Below are 18,341 nucleotides of genomic sequence, written 5' to 3'. Positions count from 1 at the left end.
AGTTATTTATCCACCATTTTATGATTTCTTTGGAGTTTGCGCAATTCTACAAATTCATTTGTGAATTGTAGATAGAAAAAGATCAGTGTTGAAATAAATTTCCGCTTTTTATGTAATTATTGAACGATCTATAAGAAAAAAAATATAAAAAAAAATAGAATAGATTAGCAAGGTTACATTCTTAACCATTATCGATGGTGTTGAAACATAGATGTTTATTAGGTAACGTCATTAAGAATTAAAAGATTTTTATATGTATGTATATAAAAAATCTGTCTACGTTGGACAAAACAAAAGCTTCGAAACGTGTAAATGACATTAAAAAAATGTTTACTTGGCCAGTCGACTTTTAAGTTTGTATTTGTTTTAACCTTGAATAAATTTAACTATTGTTTGAGATATTATTTTATAACCTAAAAGTTATATATTAAATATTTTTTTTATTAAGTGCTTTACGTATTTTGCTCCCAAACTATGCACGAGATAGTTGGTAAACAACATAATTTTTCTAAATTTCAACACTCACTTCAATGCTGATTACGATTTTCACAGTGTAGTAGAACCGCTAACTTGTCCTTAATTTTTTAAATGACTAATAACTAAAGAGTTCTGCTGAACAAAGTTCAAACCCAATTAGCGTCCTTGAAGTCCTACTGGACCTTTTGACCTAACGATACGATTTGAAGCAATGAGGACAGCATATAAACTGAATATCTTCAACGAATTGTGAAAATATGAATGCAGACTACAATTAAATGTCCAATTATTTTAATGGGAAATAACCAATCGAAACCCGGAAACATTAATTATAAGGACTTGGAGGTATACATCACTGACCGTTACCTCGCGAGTTTTAAGACGGTCTTAATTAGGGCACTTAAAGTTCTACTGGACCTTTTGACCTAACGATACGATTTGAAGCAATGAGGACAGCATATAAACTGAATATATTCAACGAATTGTGAAAATCTCGACGTAAACTGCAAGTAAATGTCCAATTAATTTAATGGGCAGTAACCAATCGAAGCCTGTTAATTATCAGGTCTTGAACCGTGACCTCTCGTAGGCATCACGGACGATCCAGAATGCTGAAGCTGAAGTTCTCTATTAATTTTTCACCAGACATCAGTCTTTGGTAGTTTCAAGTGACGCAAGATGGGTCTATCACAGTCAATCCCTGACTGTCAACTAACCCAACTATGACTATGACTAATAGTATTATATATCCTTGTTACATTTTCAGTCAAAACACTACTTTTATGGAATTATTGTGGGACAATTCTTAGACGCAACAATATTAAAATCGTTTCAATGAGTTTTTGATGATTTTTTACACTGCTGGTAAGTTTTCCTCCGAGTTTCAAGCTCCAATTTCATAAAACTCAAACTCGCCAAACTTTGTATTGCCTAGAAAAATTAAACAAACTAGTAAAGAAAAATAAAATGTTCCTACAATGGATTCGCTAAAGCGAGGGCAGACAAGCCATTCATGGGACCTGAACCCTTCTGTGGTATTAGCTACGGAACAATGAAAAAAGCAATGGAAAAGAAGGTAGATAGGAGTCAAACCCAAATTGGGACAACCTACAGAAGCTGAGACATGCAAAGACTCTCTGGGAATTTATGACCAGAGAATATCTGCTGAATGTAAAAGGTTTATTAAGAACAATATACGAATACTAACAGGGCACTATCACTTCAAAGGACCCCTGAAGATGATAGACTTAGCAGATAATGCGGTGTGCAGATTTTTTTGTAGTGTAAAACTCTACTGAACTCCAGAGAACTTTACCTAGGAGTGTATGAAATAGAAGACGAAGATCTCTGGCAAAGGAGTGGGATTAACAAATCAGTTGTATACTTTGGATTCCCCAGTATCACAGCAGAGACACAGTAGATCCGATACCCTTGTATCCACATACATACAAGTTTTCCTAATATATATATTTGCATTTTATGTTTAACGCTTACAAAATTAGTATTTTATTAGGGGATATTTACTTGCTATTTGTCAGCTCATTGTGTATTTCAAAGTCGTGTCAAAGATAATTTAAGATTATTGTGACCTGGCCTGCCAAATATCAGAAGAACACAAGAAGGCATTGTACGCTGGATAATTTTGGATCAAATATTGGTTTTCTCGAATTAATTGTTCATACAATATCTTCATTGAAATGTGTCCAGGTAAAAAGGTCTCCTTCCGTCCCTGAAGACGATAACTTAGTTAAGAAAACGCGCGTCAGAGAGTGTTATTGTGTCTGTTGGTGTAAACAGTGTATTCAGTATGAATATCACCAACGGTTTCAAAAATTGAAACTTAGTCTGTTAGCCTATAAACAAAGTGTTTGTTGTCAACATGAAACTGCACTTGCAGGTTACAATACAAAATGACAAGTTCGTCATGTTAACTGTCTAGAACTAAAAAAAGAAGAAAATATTCCTGCTTCGTGTAAGCTTTGTGCTCGACATCGACTTTTACAAATAACAAATAGATGTGTTAGATAAAATGACAGTTATTATCCTCAAATTGATTTTGATTCAATTATTAATTTAGTCGTACTTTCACTATCAATGAGCGTATTTTCAATATTTATCTTATAGTTTTATCAATGTTCACGTGAAGCATTGTTACTCTACAAATAATTTTTATGTTTTATGTTAATTTATCTATGGAATCAGTATCGCATTCTACTTTTTTTAAACAATGGTTTATACTACTGGTTTCGTAATTATTATGCAATCTGATCAAGAATATTGCGGAAGGGCACTGAATAAAAAAACGTTCCTAAGAAATTTTATTAATATAACTACAATTCAAAAAATTATATGATTATATTTTAATTACAAACAGAATAAGACTTAATAATAAAATCACAGGATACTTGGTGGTGAGTAGATTTGTTTCCGCAGCATTGACAATCCGACCTGAGAATAAAAAAAAGAAAACACTAAATGTCAACCGCATGCAGAAATATTTTGGGTTAATAACCCAGTAAGTGACACTTCTTGTCGTTTGGATATTAATTTAATTTACTTTTAACACGTTGGCGACTACGCCGTACAAGTTAACATAAAAAATATAGATTGTGAAACTTATCTTTAGAGATGATTCTCCAGAAAAAAATAAACAAAACCGGTGACGGGCGGTACAGGTATAAAGTAGAATTGTTCGAAAAGGCGAGGTGAAAGTTTAAAGTTGTTTCCATTTAGCTGAGCCGAGACATAATGAATTGAAAAAGCAGTAACAGGTGTCGAAGAGTCGTCGACGGCCGCCATTTGGGAAGGGACGCCACTGTCGAATACCCTTCGACGATTGCATCAACGTGTTAAAACCTACTAAAACTTTTATACTATATGAAGCAACGCCTTATATCCTTGTCTTTGTTATAGTATGAAAAATTGCACTTAATTGGGTGAATTTAAAAAAAAAATTGTTTTTTTAATTCTATATTTTCAAATACGCTTTCTAGTGGTGGACCTAAAATGAAAATAATTTCCACGTGTTACTCAGGACAACTTTTCTTATAATTTTTTTCTCCTGTAACTGTTGTCCACTCAGTACAAAGTATTAATATGGTGTAGAAAAAATAACGTACTAAACTCGATAAAAAGCAATTTTCTGACAATCGCTTTAAAGCCGATTTATAAACTCGATGCCGTTTAAGAGTGACGTTTTGTAGCAAATTCTACACCATATTCATAAACTTGACGTTACTACCGATAACCGAAAAATTTTGTTATTCTTGTTTTCGTGATACTTTCGGGTTTTTGTTGGTAATCCGGTATTCATGGACGATATTATGGAAAATGACGAAGAGTTTTTTTTATGGGAGCATCATACCTTATCGTGTGTACAATGGTAATAACAAAACTCGAAAAGAAAAAGAATATGAGAAATTTCGATGTGACAGCAAAAAACAGAGGTCGAAAATCTAACGTCATATGTCAAAATCACTTGTCAAACGCAAACGATGTTATTGGCTCTTTTCTATTGCTACGAACGGGAAAAATATAAAATTTGTTTATGTTGAAAGTGACCATTTCATGTTTTTAATTTTCAACATTCACACTAGTGAGAAATTTGTCATTTAAATGATCTATTTAAAGATATTTGACAATGACATTAAATTGTATTTCACTGTCAAAATTGAATGAAACCATAGAATTTGAGCAGAACTAAGTAGATAGTTATGGAACTCTACACTTAACCCACTACATCGACCAGTTAAAGTAGTTAAGTTAAACCAGAGGGCGCAAATTTCTTAGGTGGAGATGGTACAAAATAATATAAAGAAAAACTTATCTGTATCTGGAAGAAAATGTGATTATATCTAAATGTAAATATTTTACATTCAATAATTTTTCTTGTTTATCAACGAAAGTATCGGAGTTAAATTAGTATATGAACAATTATTTTGTGAATGAGTATTAGAATGATATTTACTTACATTCATTTGGTTTCGTCCACGTAATTTTTCGGCACAAAACACGTATGAAATTTTTTTCAGATTCGCCACTGTCTGCCTTATCGAACTTATTATTATAAACAATTGTTGGTACATTGTTCAATGGCTTTTGAAATTGATCGGTGAGATTTCCATAATGCTCGAGGAGGGACATACCTAGAAATAAATAAATTTAGAATCCAATAATTGCTTTTATACATAATACACACATTTAGTACTTTTTTTTGTGGAAAAGAAGGAGGACTTCTCCCCCCCCCAAAAAAATGAAAATAGACAAAAATATATTAGCACTAGTTTTGGTGATGAAGCTCTCGAGCAACCATTGAAGGTCATCCAAAATCGGCTGTTGTACCAGAAAAAATCGACGCTGTACGTAAACTGGTATTTCAAGATTCTCATTTGCTTAGCGTGAGATTGAGGCATATTTGGGCATTAGTTCCACTCGCATACATTCAATATTGCATAAACATTTGGCTGTCAAAAACTTTTACTCGCGTTAGATACTGCCATGATGTAAATACTACAAGGTGTGCTCTTCCCGAGGGCTCATTTTCGACTCGTTCTGCGCATCTCTCAAGAGCCAATGAAAATTCGCTCCCAAATTGGCGAGTCGTTTTGGGAGCGAATTCTCATTGGCTGCTTCCCAGCTGGTGCGCAATAGCACACCATCATGGATACCCCATAATTTGAGAATCGCCCCAAAAAAAATTCGTCGCGATTGGTGCAAAGCAATTCAATCGTGACGCTTCATAAGACATCTATAAGATTCTCCACCTCAACAAAAACATTTTTGAACAATCAAAACATCGAATCGATTTCTTCTTATTCCCGCAAATCACAAATAAATTGCGGGTTCAACAAATTTATACACCTAAAGAAGCGGTTGATGCGTTTTGGAGGTACCTCCATCGGACTTGATAAAATGGTTCAAACACATATAAAAGTGTATTGTTCTCAAATGAGAATATTTTGAAAAACAATATAGTTATATATAATAATAAACATTCATTTTATTTGTTTTTATCTCAAAACTTGAACAGTATCCCTCGTATAATAACAAAGAAAACATCTAAATCTAAGGATGACACTCCTAGAAAAATTTTACAAGTATCATCAACCAAAATGACAAAAATAATCGAGTTCAAGAAGTTTGAAAAATGTTGCAGTGCAATGTTTTAAGTGATTTGAGTCCCAAACACGAAAAAACAGTAAATGAAACAACTAATTAAGAAGACAGCGATCTGCTTTTTATATTTATTGATATGAGATGACTTTTTATAAATTGTCCCAAACCACCACAATGTAGGGAGATTTGGGACACTTCATGTACTGGAGGAATACAGTTTTTTTGTTAATTTACAAATCACTAAAATTGCTTTTTCAATTGACATTGTTTACAAAATTGCAGCTAAATTAAGAAAAAAATTAAAAGGGTGTCAAATATCCACCCCTCTCAAATAAAACGCCATTTCCATGACGATCTATCGATACAGGGTGTTTTTTGTAACTTTAAAGATTTTGACGAATATTATCATTTTGAATGTTAAGTGACAGAAAAGTTAATATTAAATAAAAACTATAGACACATGTATGATTCTAATCAAATGACTCACGGTGTATGATATGTATAAGAAACTTACCAAAGGATCCATCTGTACAATTCACCAATATGGTCTGTTGTGTTCCAATCAGTACAGAATCATTTGAACAATGCAAAAAAGAATCTTGAAGATCTTTTTTTGTAGATGAAGTTGATATATTTTCCATAAAACATTTTACGAGCCACAAATATTTCTGGTTGAAACCGAGATTCGAAGAATTTTTACCAACATCTATCAAAATTCTAGAGCATACTTGAATCAAATTACCGTAACATTCTACGTTTCCATGATGGCATGTAAATGTCAAGTTTCCTCCAATTTCCTTTGTCTGCAAAATATCTAGTGGTCTTAAAATAACCTAATGAGTAATTATCATTTCATTATAAATTATTTTCAAGGTCCTAGGAATGTGCATTTTTCCCATTCACTATTGGATTCTACTAGCGTCAAGAAAAACATTTAAAAAATTAAACTAGTTGTTTTTTATTGTATAATTTTCCATTTTCAATATTCCTATTTCATAAATTTTGGACATGAAATCAATATATTCAACTCAATGTTGATTGCAAACTTACTTATCAGACTTATGATATGTTAATGATAGATAATAATAAACCACAATATCCTTTCAACTCCTTCATACTAATATTTTGTTAAGAGCCTTATCACACAATATAATCTATACAGAGCGTGAATAGTTAGTAATAAAATTAATATTTTATTTCTGAATACACTATTTACATATCAACATAAATGTAATCACGGGCGTGGCCATTATTTAGTTTTGGAAGGGGGTTTGATTTGAAGTTGTCCATACATTTAAGTTTATTACCCTTCCTTATTTTCCCCTCCGTTTTCGAGAGTAGTATTGATTAACGTATCTATCCTTAACATGGTCACGCACCGTTCATAAACTCCCACAAATCTCCGCTCATCCCGACCGAGAAGTATGGCGAATAATCGTGAAACTACAATTTTCCATCCAATACAAAATAGTCCGCTAGTTCTCTCTCTTGTAAAAAGATGGTGCTACTACATATATTTAAATATAATAATTTAACTCTCTTCACTCCTCGTATTTTTTCGGTATAATACGCCCGCGTTTCTACTACTTCTATAAGTGGAAGGTGTTCCGACTAAGTAAAATAAATAGTGTAACGTGCTCTTTCTCCTCCGGGCGCTACAGTTAGCACTGCGCATCTTTTGCGCGCATGAAACATGCGCAGTATGTATCTCCAACGAGAGAGAAAATGAATATTGTCGGCACCGTAACCTAGAGAGGTTTTTTTCCCATAAGAGCTATCCATATAGGAGTTACTTAATTTTGATTCTAACAACGAATTTTCACTGAAAACTTTTATAATGAGTAGTAGTAATTCTTTAAGCCTTTTCAAGATGGCCGAGAAGATGTTGAAGATGATTCACGTTCGGGTCGTTCTTCAAAACGGCTACAAATATCGAAAAATGATTCTGAATCTCAAAGAATGTGTGCAACAAGAGGTTTCGTTCGTTCGTTTTGCAGTACAACATCCAAGTTTTTGACCACCCACCTTATTAGCCGGATGTTGCACCGTGCGACGTCTATCTCTTCCCTGAGGTGAAATCTGCATCGAGAAGCAGAAAAAGATAAGAAAAAGATTTGAGTCTGATGAAGGAACTAACAGAAGAAGAATTCCTGCACTGTTTCGAACAATGGAAGGTACGCATTGATCGATGTAAGGATAGAGATTGGGTATATATTGAAGGTGATAATAAATAAATATACATAATATCAAAATACAATGTTTTATATCATCAGTCTCGTTATTTAATATCCACCCCTCCTACATTCACATCTGTAAAGCTAAGGACACATTGTTAACACGTGTTATTTAAATATCTATTTTAAATAGATCTATTCACATTATTGTGATGAGTCGTCAGAGACCGGCAACACGCTTTAACACGCCATAGCGCGTGTTTTCAATATCTACGTTGGTCAAATTTTCGTCAGAAGTGTTACAAAGCGTTGTAGGTTATATTCTCCATCTGTGCCGAGTTTGTTCTGAGCGTAACTGAAAAGTGTTTCCTCAACTATATTCGTTTCCGTAATATTTTTGGGGGATTGTAATGAACTAGTTGGATGAAGTGGACTGTCGAGTTTGTCGTTCACTACAGCACCCAAGTAGATGTGTTGTTTTCTTCGACGAGGTTGCGGAATGAAGGACCAGTCGTAATTTTAAGTAACGTTTAATAAAAACACTTAAATACGACAATATTACACGTAAATCGATGTACAAAATAAGCAACAAGATAAATCAACAAGAATGTCCACAGTGATATATAGTTGATTACAAAAGATAGCGAAATTTATATGTATATTTCTCCGGTTATACTTGAACGAAGTAACAGAAAATTGCACGTTTTATGTTGCGTCGTAACGCGAGAGATATTTTGATTATTCAGGTAAATCGTAATTTTGCCCGTTTGTAAGGTTAAGATTTTTTATGATTTGATAAGTGAGAGAGAATCGTTAAGTTGATTTAGATATAGTTCGTTAGTTTTAACGCGCACTGTATGTTTAGTTTCTGTTTACTGTGGATTCTTTTTTCTCACTGTTCTGTACTGTGTTACTTTCTGCTCTCTTACTGTCCCGTGCATGAATGTTAAATTTTATTTATATGGGCTAAAATGGGGGTTAAAAGTATCCCAATATCGTGGTAATATTTTGTGTTAATTGCCGTGAAGCAATAAAAAGAATCTATATTTTTCAAACAGATTTTTTGAAATTTCTCTTTTGTTTGTATAAGGGTTGACCAGATGAACTTGGAATAGTTTGTAAAAGTATAATGAAGGTTTTTTAAAAGTTTTCAATAGTAATTGCTTTTGTGTTTATTTGAGAGAAAGTTATTAGTGACACTTTAGAAATTTAACGATTGGTCTCTTGCGGAGAGAGAGAGTTATTTATTAGGGGTTTAAAGGTACAAAGGATATTCGACATTTGTCATTGTCTAAAATTTCCTAAAATTGTGAAAGTCTTAACGATTATGGTATTTACCATATGTTGAATCGCAACAAATATATTATTTGCTTCTTTAGTTTACTTTCTAGTAAATTGTAAGCCACGTCGAATTCCTTCTTGGTCATCCTGATATACATTTTACATCTGTCATCGTCATTGCTAATTTCGGCCACTGAACATGATATTCACCTACGTTGGTTTATTAAATGAACCCTGAATTCATATCCATCTCTTCTGGTAGGTGCTCCATCATATTATAATCTTCGAAGGATTGTGGATATGTGTTGTGTGAACGTGAAGGTTGAGGATACTACTTCACCAGTTTAAAAACATTAAAATGACAGCTGGCACACACGTTTTACAACACAGATATGTGTCCGGCCTATCTGATGTGTCGTGTTGACACGTGTTAAAAATGTGTCCTTAGCTTAAATCGTGACAAGAAGTTACAGTAAAATACTACAGAACTATAATCATTTTACTCAAATGAAAATTAATAGTACCTTTATATTTATTTTAAAATTGTTAAATAGAAAATGTAATTCAACTTACCACAGATTTTCCATATGGAATTAATTCTAAATTTACATATTCAGATAAATTACCTTGTAGTGCAGGATAAAGTTGTGTAACTATAAATTTTTTTGCGAATGGACATAGACTCTCATAATATACTGTTACATTAACCTAAAATAATGTTTTTTAAATTGTAAATTTTTTAGACAAGTTACTTTAAAGGTTTAATAAAATTGTTATTTCCAAGACACTTTCAAACTAATGAAAATTCCAAGCTCATCAATGTTAATTTAAATATTTTATTGGTACACAATTTTGCACTCAAAACTACAAATTTTCTATTTTTTAGTAATATACACAAATAGCAACATAGACAACACGTTTTCATTCATTTCAAATTTTATGTTGTAAGGCGAAGCCTTTTACGTTAGAATGTATATTGGAAATTTTTGGTATGTATCGTCTTGATTTGAGATTTTTTTCTCCGTTTCAAAAAACGTAAAAATTGACGTTTCTACTTATTTTTGTGTTTAGAAACTAATTTTCTATCAAAAAAGCTTAATATCAATAGGTTTTATCAAGAAAAACATATTTAAAGGTTTAAGGAGTAAAAAGTTGAAGAAATTTGTATAGAAAATATAGAGAAAAAAATAAAATAAAAATTTGTTTGCAATTGGGTGAATTTATCTAGCAGTCGAGGATAGTAAATTAATTAATAATGGCAATTATTCCCCAAATATTTATCCGAATATTTTGATAAAGATCGAAGTTGCTCGAAACCTCAAAATTACAAACTTTTACACGAAATTTTAATTGAAAGAGGTTTAATTAGTAAGAAATTATAGAAGTGAATATGATTTACTTACTTTCTCCTCTTGAGCATAAATAGTCTTACAAAACAAAAATAATAACCCAATGTGCACTAAATACTTCATATTCTTTTCCTCGATATTGACAGGATTGAAGAATTATGAATGATAGTTTCGAATCAATGAACTCAAATACAATTGCCACAAAATCTGAAATAATGTTAACTGTCTTTTCCTGTTGATGATTTATGATTGTGGTTCAATATCCTATATAATTTAACCAAACTATACGGCTTTGATAATCCTTTGTGCTGAAGCAATCTTCTTATTCATTTATTTATTTCCATTTATTTAATTTTGTGTAATTGTTTTTTTTTTCGGCAACCGTCCTTGAAGTATCTTTTATCCAGACGGTTTTTTTTGGAGACAGTATAGTTTTGTCGGGTTAGTCCGGAAAGTTCCATACAAAATTTCTGACATGAAAACAATCAACATGATTCGGATAATTCACCTTCATACTCTGACAAAAATAAACGTTTAAATATACCAAGTTTCAAATAAATAGTACCTATTTAATATTACCATTAATTCAACTTTCACTAAAAGATAAATATTAATACAAACAAGAACTAAAGTGTTCCTAATATTGTTCTATGAATAAATAATGTAAAGAAATGTGCTTCAATTATTTTTATAGTAATGTTGATTATCAATTTTCTCATATATGTAATACTTCAATATGTACAATTTCTACAAATGGAATCTGTTCCGACTAAAGAAGACAGAATTTTTTGTCTTCTCTTGTCATTTTTTTTCCAACTTATTATTTCTTTCTGTTCTCATTGGAGTTAAATGATTAGCCATTATGTTTTGGAACTGGTTGCTTTTATTTTCTTCAATACGTCTAACAGGCATACCTAAAATTGTCAGTCTGTGTATTTAAATTACTATTGTTCAGTATAAACCACCAATGTGTAGGCATTTTTAGTTAGGCAGCCGTTATTGCATTCAAGTATTATGATTTGCCTATACAGCCGGGCATTCGAGACATGCGCTCTGGCCAGGCATTCGAGACATGCGCTCTGGCCAGGCATTCGAGACATGCGCTCTGTGCTTAAGGGTAGTGGGGAGATTATGTTAAAAGTCGTGGGGCTGTGGTAAGACAGTCAGTTGTGTTAGAACGATTTATGATTATGCTTCGCGACGAAGTTTATGTACCATCCTGAAAAGTAATATATATTTATTTAACAAAAACCCAAAAATATTATTCGGATCAGTCCGAGCTTTTGATCCAGGTGCCCTACAACAATCAGAAGTGGGATCAGAAAGCTCGATGAAGAAATCGAGATGGCTTCACAAATGAGTATTGAAGATGTTGTCCAAGCGGCAGTTAGAGCAGTTATTACTTATGAACAAAGCAGACATGATAGAGAAAACCAGTCACATGTTACGAATAAGGAACTATCAGCGCTTTTACCAGAATTTTATGGGTCCGAAGATAAACAACAAAATGTTAAAGTGTGGCTAGAACGAGTTGATTCAGTCCAAAGGACATATAATGTACCGGACGGTACTCTAAAATTGTTGGCGGTTGGAAAATTGAGAGGCCACGCGTTGAAGTGGTACCATAGCAAAGCCGATCACGTGACAATGGAGTGGAACGATCTAAAAACCGAGCTACGGAAAATGTACATGCCCATAGTAGATCCGGTCCGTTTAAGAAGAATTATGGAAAGAAGACGATGGAAAAGGTTTGAAAGTTTTTCGAGTTACTTTCACGACAAAGTTCTATTGGGAAACGAAGCCGAAGTGCCCGAGAGTGAGTTACTTTATTATGTTATTGATGGATTCGACGACAGAACGTTGCAAAACCAGGCAAGGATGATGATAAATTCAACAAATACCTTAGAAGATTTATTCTCCGTCATGAGCGATGTGACAAGAGAAGGCGCCAGTGGGAGCGGAAGGGAAAATCAACATCGGCAAAGTGCCCCGAACAGTGCAAGTGTACACCGGGAAAGAGTGTCGATAAAGTGTTTCAATTGTGGCCAGGAAGGCCATAGAGTGAGTGAATGTGTGAAACCGAAGCGACCGCGGGGTTCATGTTATCAGTGCGGTTCCCTCGACCACAAAATATCAGCGTGTCCAAAAAGAAGCAATCAGGAGTCAGTAGTGCCAGATTCCACTACGAGCAGAGGTAACGTAGCGTACTTAGAACAGATACAGGTGCAGGAAAGACCTTATTCTGTGGAAATCCAAATTGTAAGTAGTCAACCTAAAGTATTAGCTGGCATCCTGGATACAGGTAGTCCTATATCTTTAATTAGTGAAGAGTTGGTTGAACCCAGTGACATAATTAGTTATAATAGCGACCAAACGTTTTCAGGCATAAACAATTCGCCTTTAGAAATAGTGGGGATATTTTATTCTGATATTGTTGTTGAGCAAATTGAAATGCACTTAAGGTTCTATGTCATTAAGAAGAACAGTATTAGTTTCGATCTACTATTAGGCCGCAATTTTATCACAAATGAAAACATTCAAGAAATAAAACTTAGAAATAACAATTTGGAAACTATTGGCAAAGTTAAAGCAAAGCCTGATGACGATTTTCAGTTTCCTTTTTCAGATATTTTATTTATTGAAACTAACGATAAACATGATTTATTTTGATATAGACGAATCTTTACCATTTGAAGTAAAATCACAAGTTTCTCAGATTATGAATGATAACTATCTCTGTCAAACAAAACCAGATAAACCAGCCACAGATTATAAAATGACCCTAACTTTGAAAAATCCATCAGTTTATTTTAGCACCCGACCTAGGAGGTTATCTTTTATTGAAAAGAAAGCGGTGGATGAAATTATAGCAGATTTATTAAAAAATAATATAATTCGCGAAAGTGAATCACCCTATTGTTCAAATATTGTGCTAACTAAGAAAGAGTCAGGGGACTATCGCATGTGTGTAGACTATAGGATATTGAATAAAAATTTAGTTGAAGATCACTTCCCTTTACCTTTGATCGAAGATCAGTTAGACCAACTTAGGGGTAAGAGTTATTTTACTAAGTTGGATTTGAAAAATGCTTTCTATAACGTTTCATTAAGTGATGAATCCATTAAGTATATATCTTTTGTTACGCCTACGGGGCAGTATGAATTTTTAAAGTGTCCATTCGGTTTAAGTACTAGTCCGGCAGCTTTTGCTCGATTTGTTAACAAAATATTCAAGCAACTATGTGACCGTAATAAAGTAATAATTTATTTTGACGACATCTTAATTGCCACTGAGACAATACAAGAAAATGTTGAAACACTCAAAGAGGTACTAGAGTTGATGCATCAAAATTTGCTGGAACTAAGATTAGATAAATGTTCAATTTTGAAAAGGCAAATTGAATTTTTAGGATATTTGATTAATGAAAAGGGGATAAGCCCAAATCCTGCCAATACAAAAGCAATTAGGTCATACCCAATTCCAACCAGTACTAAAAATGTTCAACAATTCTTAGGGTTAGTTAGCTTTTTCCGGAAGTTCATTAAAAACTTTTCTATTATTGCCAAACCCCTTTACGACCTATTAAGAAAGAATGCGAAATTCAGTTTTAAGGTAGAACAGTTAACCGCTTTTGAAACCTTGGAAACCCTTTTGACATCCCAACCAATTTTGGCAATTTATAACCCGAAAGCTGAAACAGAGCTTCATTGTGATGCATCGGCGCAGGGTTACGGTTCGATCCTAATGCAGAGGCAGGCAGATGACAAATTTCACCCTGTTTTCTTTTTTAGTAAGAGAACAACTACTTATGAAGCAAATTATCACAGTTACGAATTAGAATGCCTTGCAGTAATTTATTCTTTAAAACGATTTCACGTGTACTTGCAGGGAATTCCATTTAAGATATTAACGGATTGTGACAGTTTTAGGCTAACTTTAGCCAAAAAGGATATAAATCCCCGTATAATGCGTTGGTGTTTAGTCCTGCAAAATTATAATTATACAATAGAGCACAGATCTGGTGATCGTATGAAGCATGTAGATGCATTAAGCCGTGTACATTCTATTTTAGTTCTAGAGGGAAACACCTTAGAGCAAACTTTAGCTATTAAACAGACAACTGACGAGAATATTACTCGCATACGTAGTTTATTGGAGGAGTCGGAACACCCTTTCTTTGAATTAAGGAACGGGTTAGTCTATAGTAAATATAATGATAAAATACTTTTTCATGTACCCAAAGATATGGAAAGTCATATTTTACATTTATATCACAATAATATGGGTCATTATGGCGTAGACAAAACCTATGAACTAATAACACGTACCTATTGGTTTCCTAAAACAAAAATGAAGATTTATGAATTTATCAACAATTGCCTAAAATGTATCGAATATAACCCAAAGTCAGGGAAACGGGAGGGATTTTTGCACAACATCCCTAAGGGTAATTTACCTTTCGAAACCATCCACATAGACCATTATGGGCCACTTTCTTCAGTTAATCGACAAAAATATATATTTGAAATTATCGACGGGTTCACAAAGCATGTTAAACTTTACAGTTGTAATAGTACAGATAGCAAAGAAGTGATCAAACATTTAAGAGACTATTTCCAACATTTTTCGGTTCCGAAACAGATCGTATCAGACAGAGGTTCATGTTTTACGTCCCAAGCCTTTTCAGAATTTGTTGAAGAATATGACATTCAACATATTCTCATAGCTACTGGAAGCCCTAAAGCCAATGGACAGATAGAGAGAATAAATAGGTTATTAACCCCTATGTTAGCAAAAATTACGGATGAGAAGCAGATAAACTGGAGTCAATGACAATGTTAGGGAAATTCTAGAATTATTGAACGAAAGTGATAGGGATCTAGTCAAGGTTAGGCAGGAGGCCGAAGAGCGAATAGAAAGTTGTCAGGTACTAAACAAGAACTATTATGATGCTAATCGTAAACCAGCAAATCAGTACAAAGTTGGACAATATGTTATGATGGCCAATTACGACACCACCCCTGGTGTAAACAAAAAGCTAATACCAAAATATAGAGGCCCTTATGTAATTAGTAAAGTTTTACCAAATGATCGTTATGTAGTTACTGACATAATAGGATTTCAAAACACTCAAATGCCATATGATGGAGTTATTGAAAGTGTCAGATTAAAACCTTACGAACATCTTGTTACTGACAATTAGAATATTGAGTGCATTAATGTAGAATTGTATGTATTCTATGCTAACTATGTTTATTAGGTGTATCATTTATGTACTAGTTTCTTTATTTTAAAATTTGACATATCAATTCTACATGTTGGATAAGAAATATGTTTGTTTATTTCATCAATAATACTTAAGACAAAATTTTAAAAAGTAGTTAAGTTCCTTTATGTTAATTTTAAACCTTATGTATACAAATACTATGAAAATTATGTTCAATTTTGGGTAAACTCTTATGTAATCAAAATTTATGGATACTATATACACATTTTATAAGCTAACTATGTAGCTAATTATCATGAACGTTATTTGTTATGCTCAAGTTTTAGGGTTGATCGAGGGCGATCAAATGTCAGGATTGGCCGAGCTGTAGGCATTTTTAGTTAGGCAGCCGTTATTGCATTCAAGTATTATGGTTTGCCTATACAGCCGAGCATTCGAGACATGCGCTCTGGCCAGGCATTCGAGACATGCGCTCTGTGCTTAAGGGTAGTGGGGAGATTATGTTAAAAGTCGTGGGACTGTGGTAAGACAGTCAGTTGTGTTAGAACGATTTATGATTATGCTTCGCGACGAAGTTTATGTACCATCCTGAAAAGTAATATATATTTATTTAACAAAAACCCAAAAATATTATTCGGATCAGTCCGAGCTTTTGATCCAGGTGCCCTACAAATGGTACTAAAAATTCCACTCAGTTATTAGGGTCTTTTTCAATAAAATCTATTTTTGGCACAAATATTATCTATATAAAATTGGAGTGATATCAAATCATTTTTTAATATTTTATTGAAAATAATCGTGGCCTCAGAGATTGTAGCAATAATGTCATGCTCTTTTTTTTTGAATTTTTGTAGGCTGTACAAATTTAGAAAGTGGCAAAATGCTTTCATCCTGTAAATAAATATTTATATTTTAAGTAATTGTAGATTGCAACACGAAGGTTATGTACTATGAAAAAATTCTACAATTTTACTTGCTTCCTCCTTCAAAATAGTCTTACCCAATTTGGATGAGAATAATCAGCTTTTCAGTCACTTTATCATGAAAATAGAGGCCTTATATCGATTTAGTAGCGATTCGTCAATTGTTAGTAACGTCTAGAAGCCCTGCAAGAGCCCTAGCTGTCATTACAGACTAATAGTTTGATTTTAAAACTTTGGTCCACTTGGTAAGATTCTGAAGGACTTATATGCCTGCTCTGAAGATTGAAAGTATTGAATTATTAATTTCATCTTTTGAGTTCATTAGAAAGTCCTAAAATATCTTGTTTAATAGGCAGTTGCAAATTTTTGTTACTTTCATTCATTAGGAAAAAGAAGAGTTAATAAACAACACAGAAACAATAAAATAAAGTTATGTAATTGCAATATATTATACAATCACAGTTTTTCTCACAAAAACAAACTACTCTTCTTCAACAAGCTTTGAGTTTGATAATATAAAAATGATGTATTATGATGAAAATTTCGGTTTTACTTTTTGAAAAAAAAAAAATGAAAACCTCCCCCCTACAGATTTAAACGTCACTTAAGTTCGTTCCAAAATAAGAGGCTTAAGTGGTGTTGACTCAAGCATTAATGCAAGCGGCATAGCTACGGCCATCTATCAAAAAGTTTTGAAACTTCATTGAACATAAACAAATTTTTGTGGCAAACTTTATTTTCTTCATATTTTAATAACATAATTTACAAATTAAAACTATTTCAAAGTATTACCAATTGAAAATGAAAATTTTAGATAACTTTATTTATAATTTAAAATAAATCTATAAAAAAATAATCATTAAAATAAAGGTGCGTTCACACTGTATTGTAATTTAAAGATTATTCTTAGTTTTCTCTAACCTACTCATCAAGTGACTTTTCCAATCCTCTTCTGGAATTTTTGCAGCCCAATCAGGAATTGCACTAGGAGGTAGGGTTATATTTAACATAAGTTGTTTAACTTCATCTACTTTTTTATTATCCATTTCAATATCACAAACTTTAGTGGAAGACTCTGACCACACTTCTTTTACGAGAGTTGATTCCATGGAATCAATAGAAGGTACAGGCATAGTCGACGATGGAGTTATTTCAGAGTTTTCATTATTATCTGGAATATAAAAAATTATTTGGTTAGTTTTAAATACGTATGACTGTTGTGCTTACTCACCATTATCTGTATCATCATCAGAAACAGTATCTACATCTTCATTAGAAAAAGTTGATAAAGGTTGATATTGAGCGTAAGTTTGTATAGAATCGGATATACCCATTTCTTGGTCCGAATCCTCATCAGTAACAACAAAAACGTTCTGGTTTGTTGCTTTTAACTCCTCATTAGGGTGATCAGGATCTGGTAAACCCATATTTAATATTACCATTTTAAAAATCTATCACATAATATTTTTATTACTTTTCTTTGTTTAATGCATTTCCATTTAAAACATTTGACAGAAAACATTTGACGCATAAAAAGTTGTGTTCTTTTAGACAAATTATAAATTGAGCTGGGTGAGTGCAGATGCTCTCTATCTCATACTTTTTCACAATGTGTATATATCCATTTCTCTCACATTTGAATATTCGAAAAAGTGACTACATATCCATCGTTACGTAATGATAGATACTTTTCATTGAATATATTTTTTCTATATGATTTATTTATGTACTCAAGAAAAAATTTATCTAAAACTCTAAGAAGAAGTTAGCATATCTCTTAGGATTATTACAGTT

At 32.8% G+C, this 18,341-nt stretch overlaps 2 protein-coding genes across 2 annotated transcripts; both read right to left on the bottom strand.

Annotated features, from left to right (window-relative positions):
- Window positions 1–2,782: 2,782 nt before the first annotated feature.
- Window positions 2,783–10,577, bottom strand: LOC130902453 (GILT-like protein 1). The gene is made up of 5 exons (XM_057814610.1): window positions 10,451–10,577; window positions 9,621–9,755; window positions 6,107–6,395; window positions 4,449–4,622; window positions 2,783–2,925 (listed from the first exon to the last, which is right to left on the bottom strand). Exons 1-5 carry the CDS (start codon window positions 10,517–10,519, stop codon window positions 2,831–2,833), a joined length of 762 nt encoding a protein of 253 aa, XP_057670593.1. The 5' UTR covers window positions 10,520–10,577; the 3' UTR covers window positions 2,783–2,830.
- Window positions 10,578–17,265: 6,688 nt separating this feature from the next.
- LOC130902452 (uncharacterized) lies at window positions 17,266–18,086 on the bottom strand. Its single transcript, XM_057814608.1, has 2 exons — window positions 17,779–18,086; window positions 17,266–17,718 (listed from the first exon to the last, which is right to left on the bottom strand). Exons 1-2 carry the CDS (start codon window positions 17,987–17,989, stop codon window positions 17,441–17,443), a joined length of 489 nt encoding a protein of 162 aa, XP_057670591.1. The 5' UTR covers window positions 17,990–18,086; the 3' UTR covers window positions 17,266–17,440.
- Between the last annotated feature and the right edge of the window lie 255 nt (window positions 18,087–18,341).

This window comes from Diorhabda carinulata, chromosome X (assembly GCF_026250575.1).
Source record: "Diorhabda carinulata isolate Delta chromosome X, icDioCari1.1, whole genome shotgun sequence".
Taxonomy (NCBI): Eukaryota; Metazoa; Arthropoda; class Insecta; order Coleoptera; family Chrysomelidae; genus Diorhabda; species Diorhabda carinulata.
This window is presented reverse-complemented; position numbering and strand designations above follow the sequence as displayed.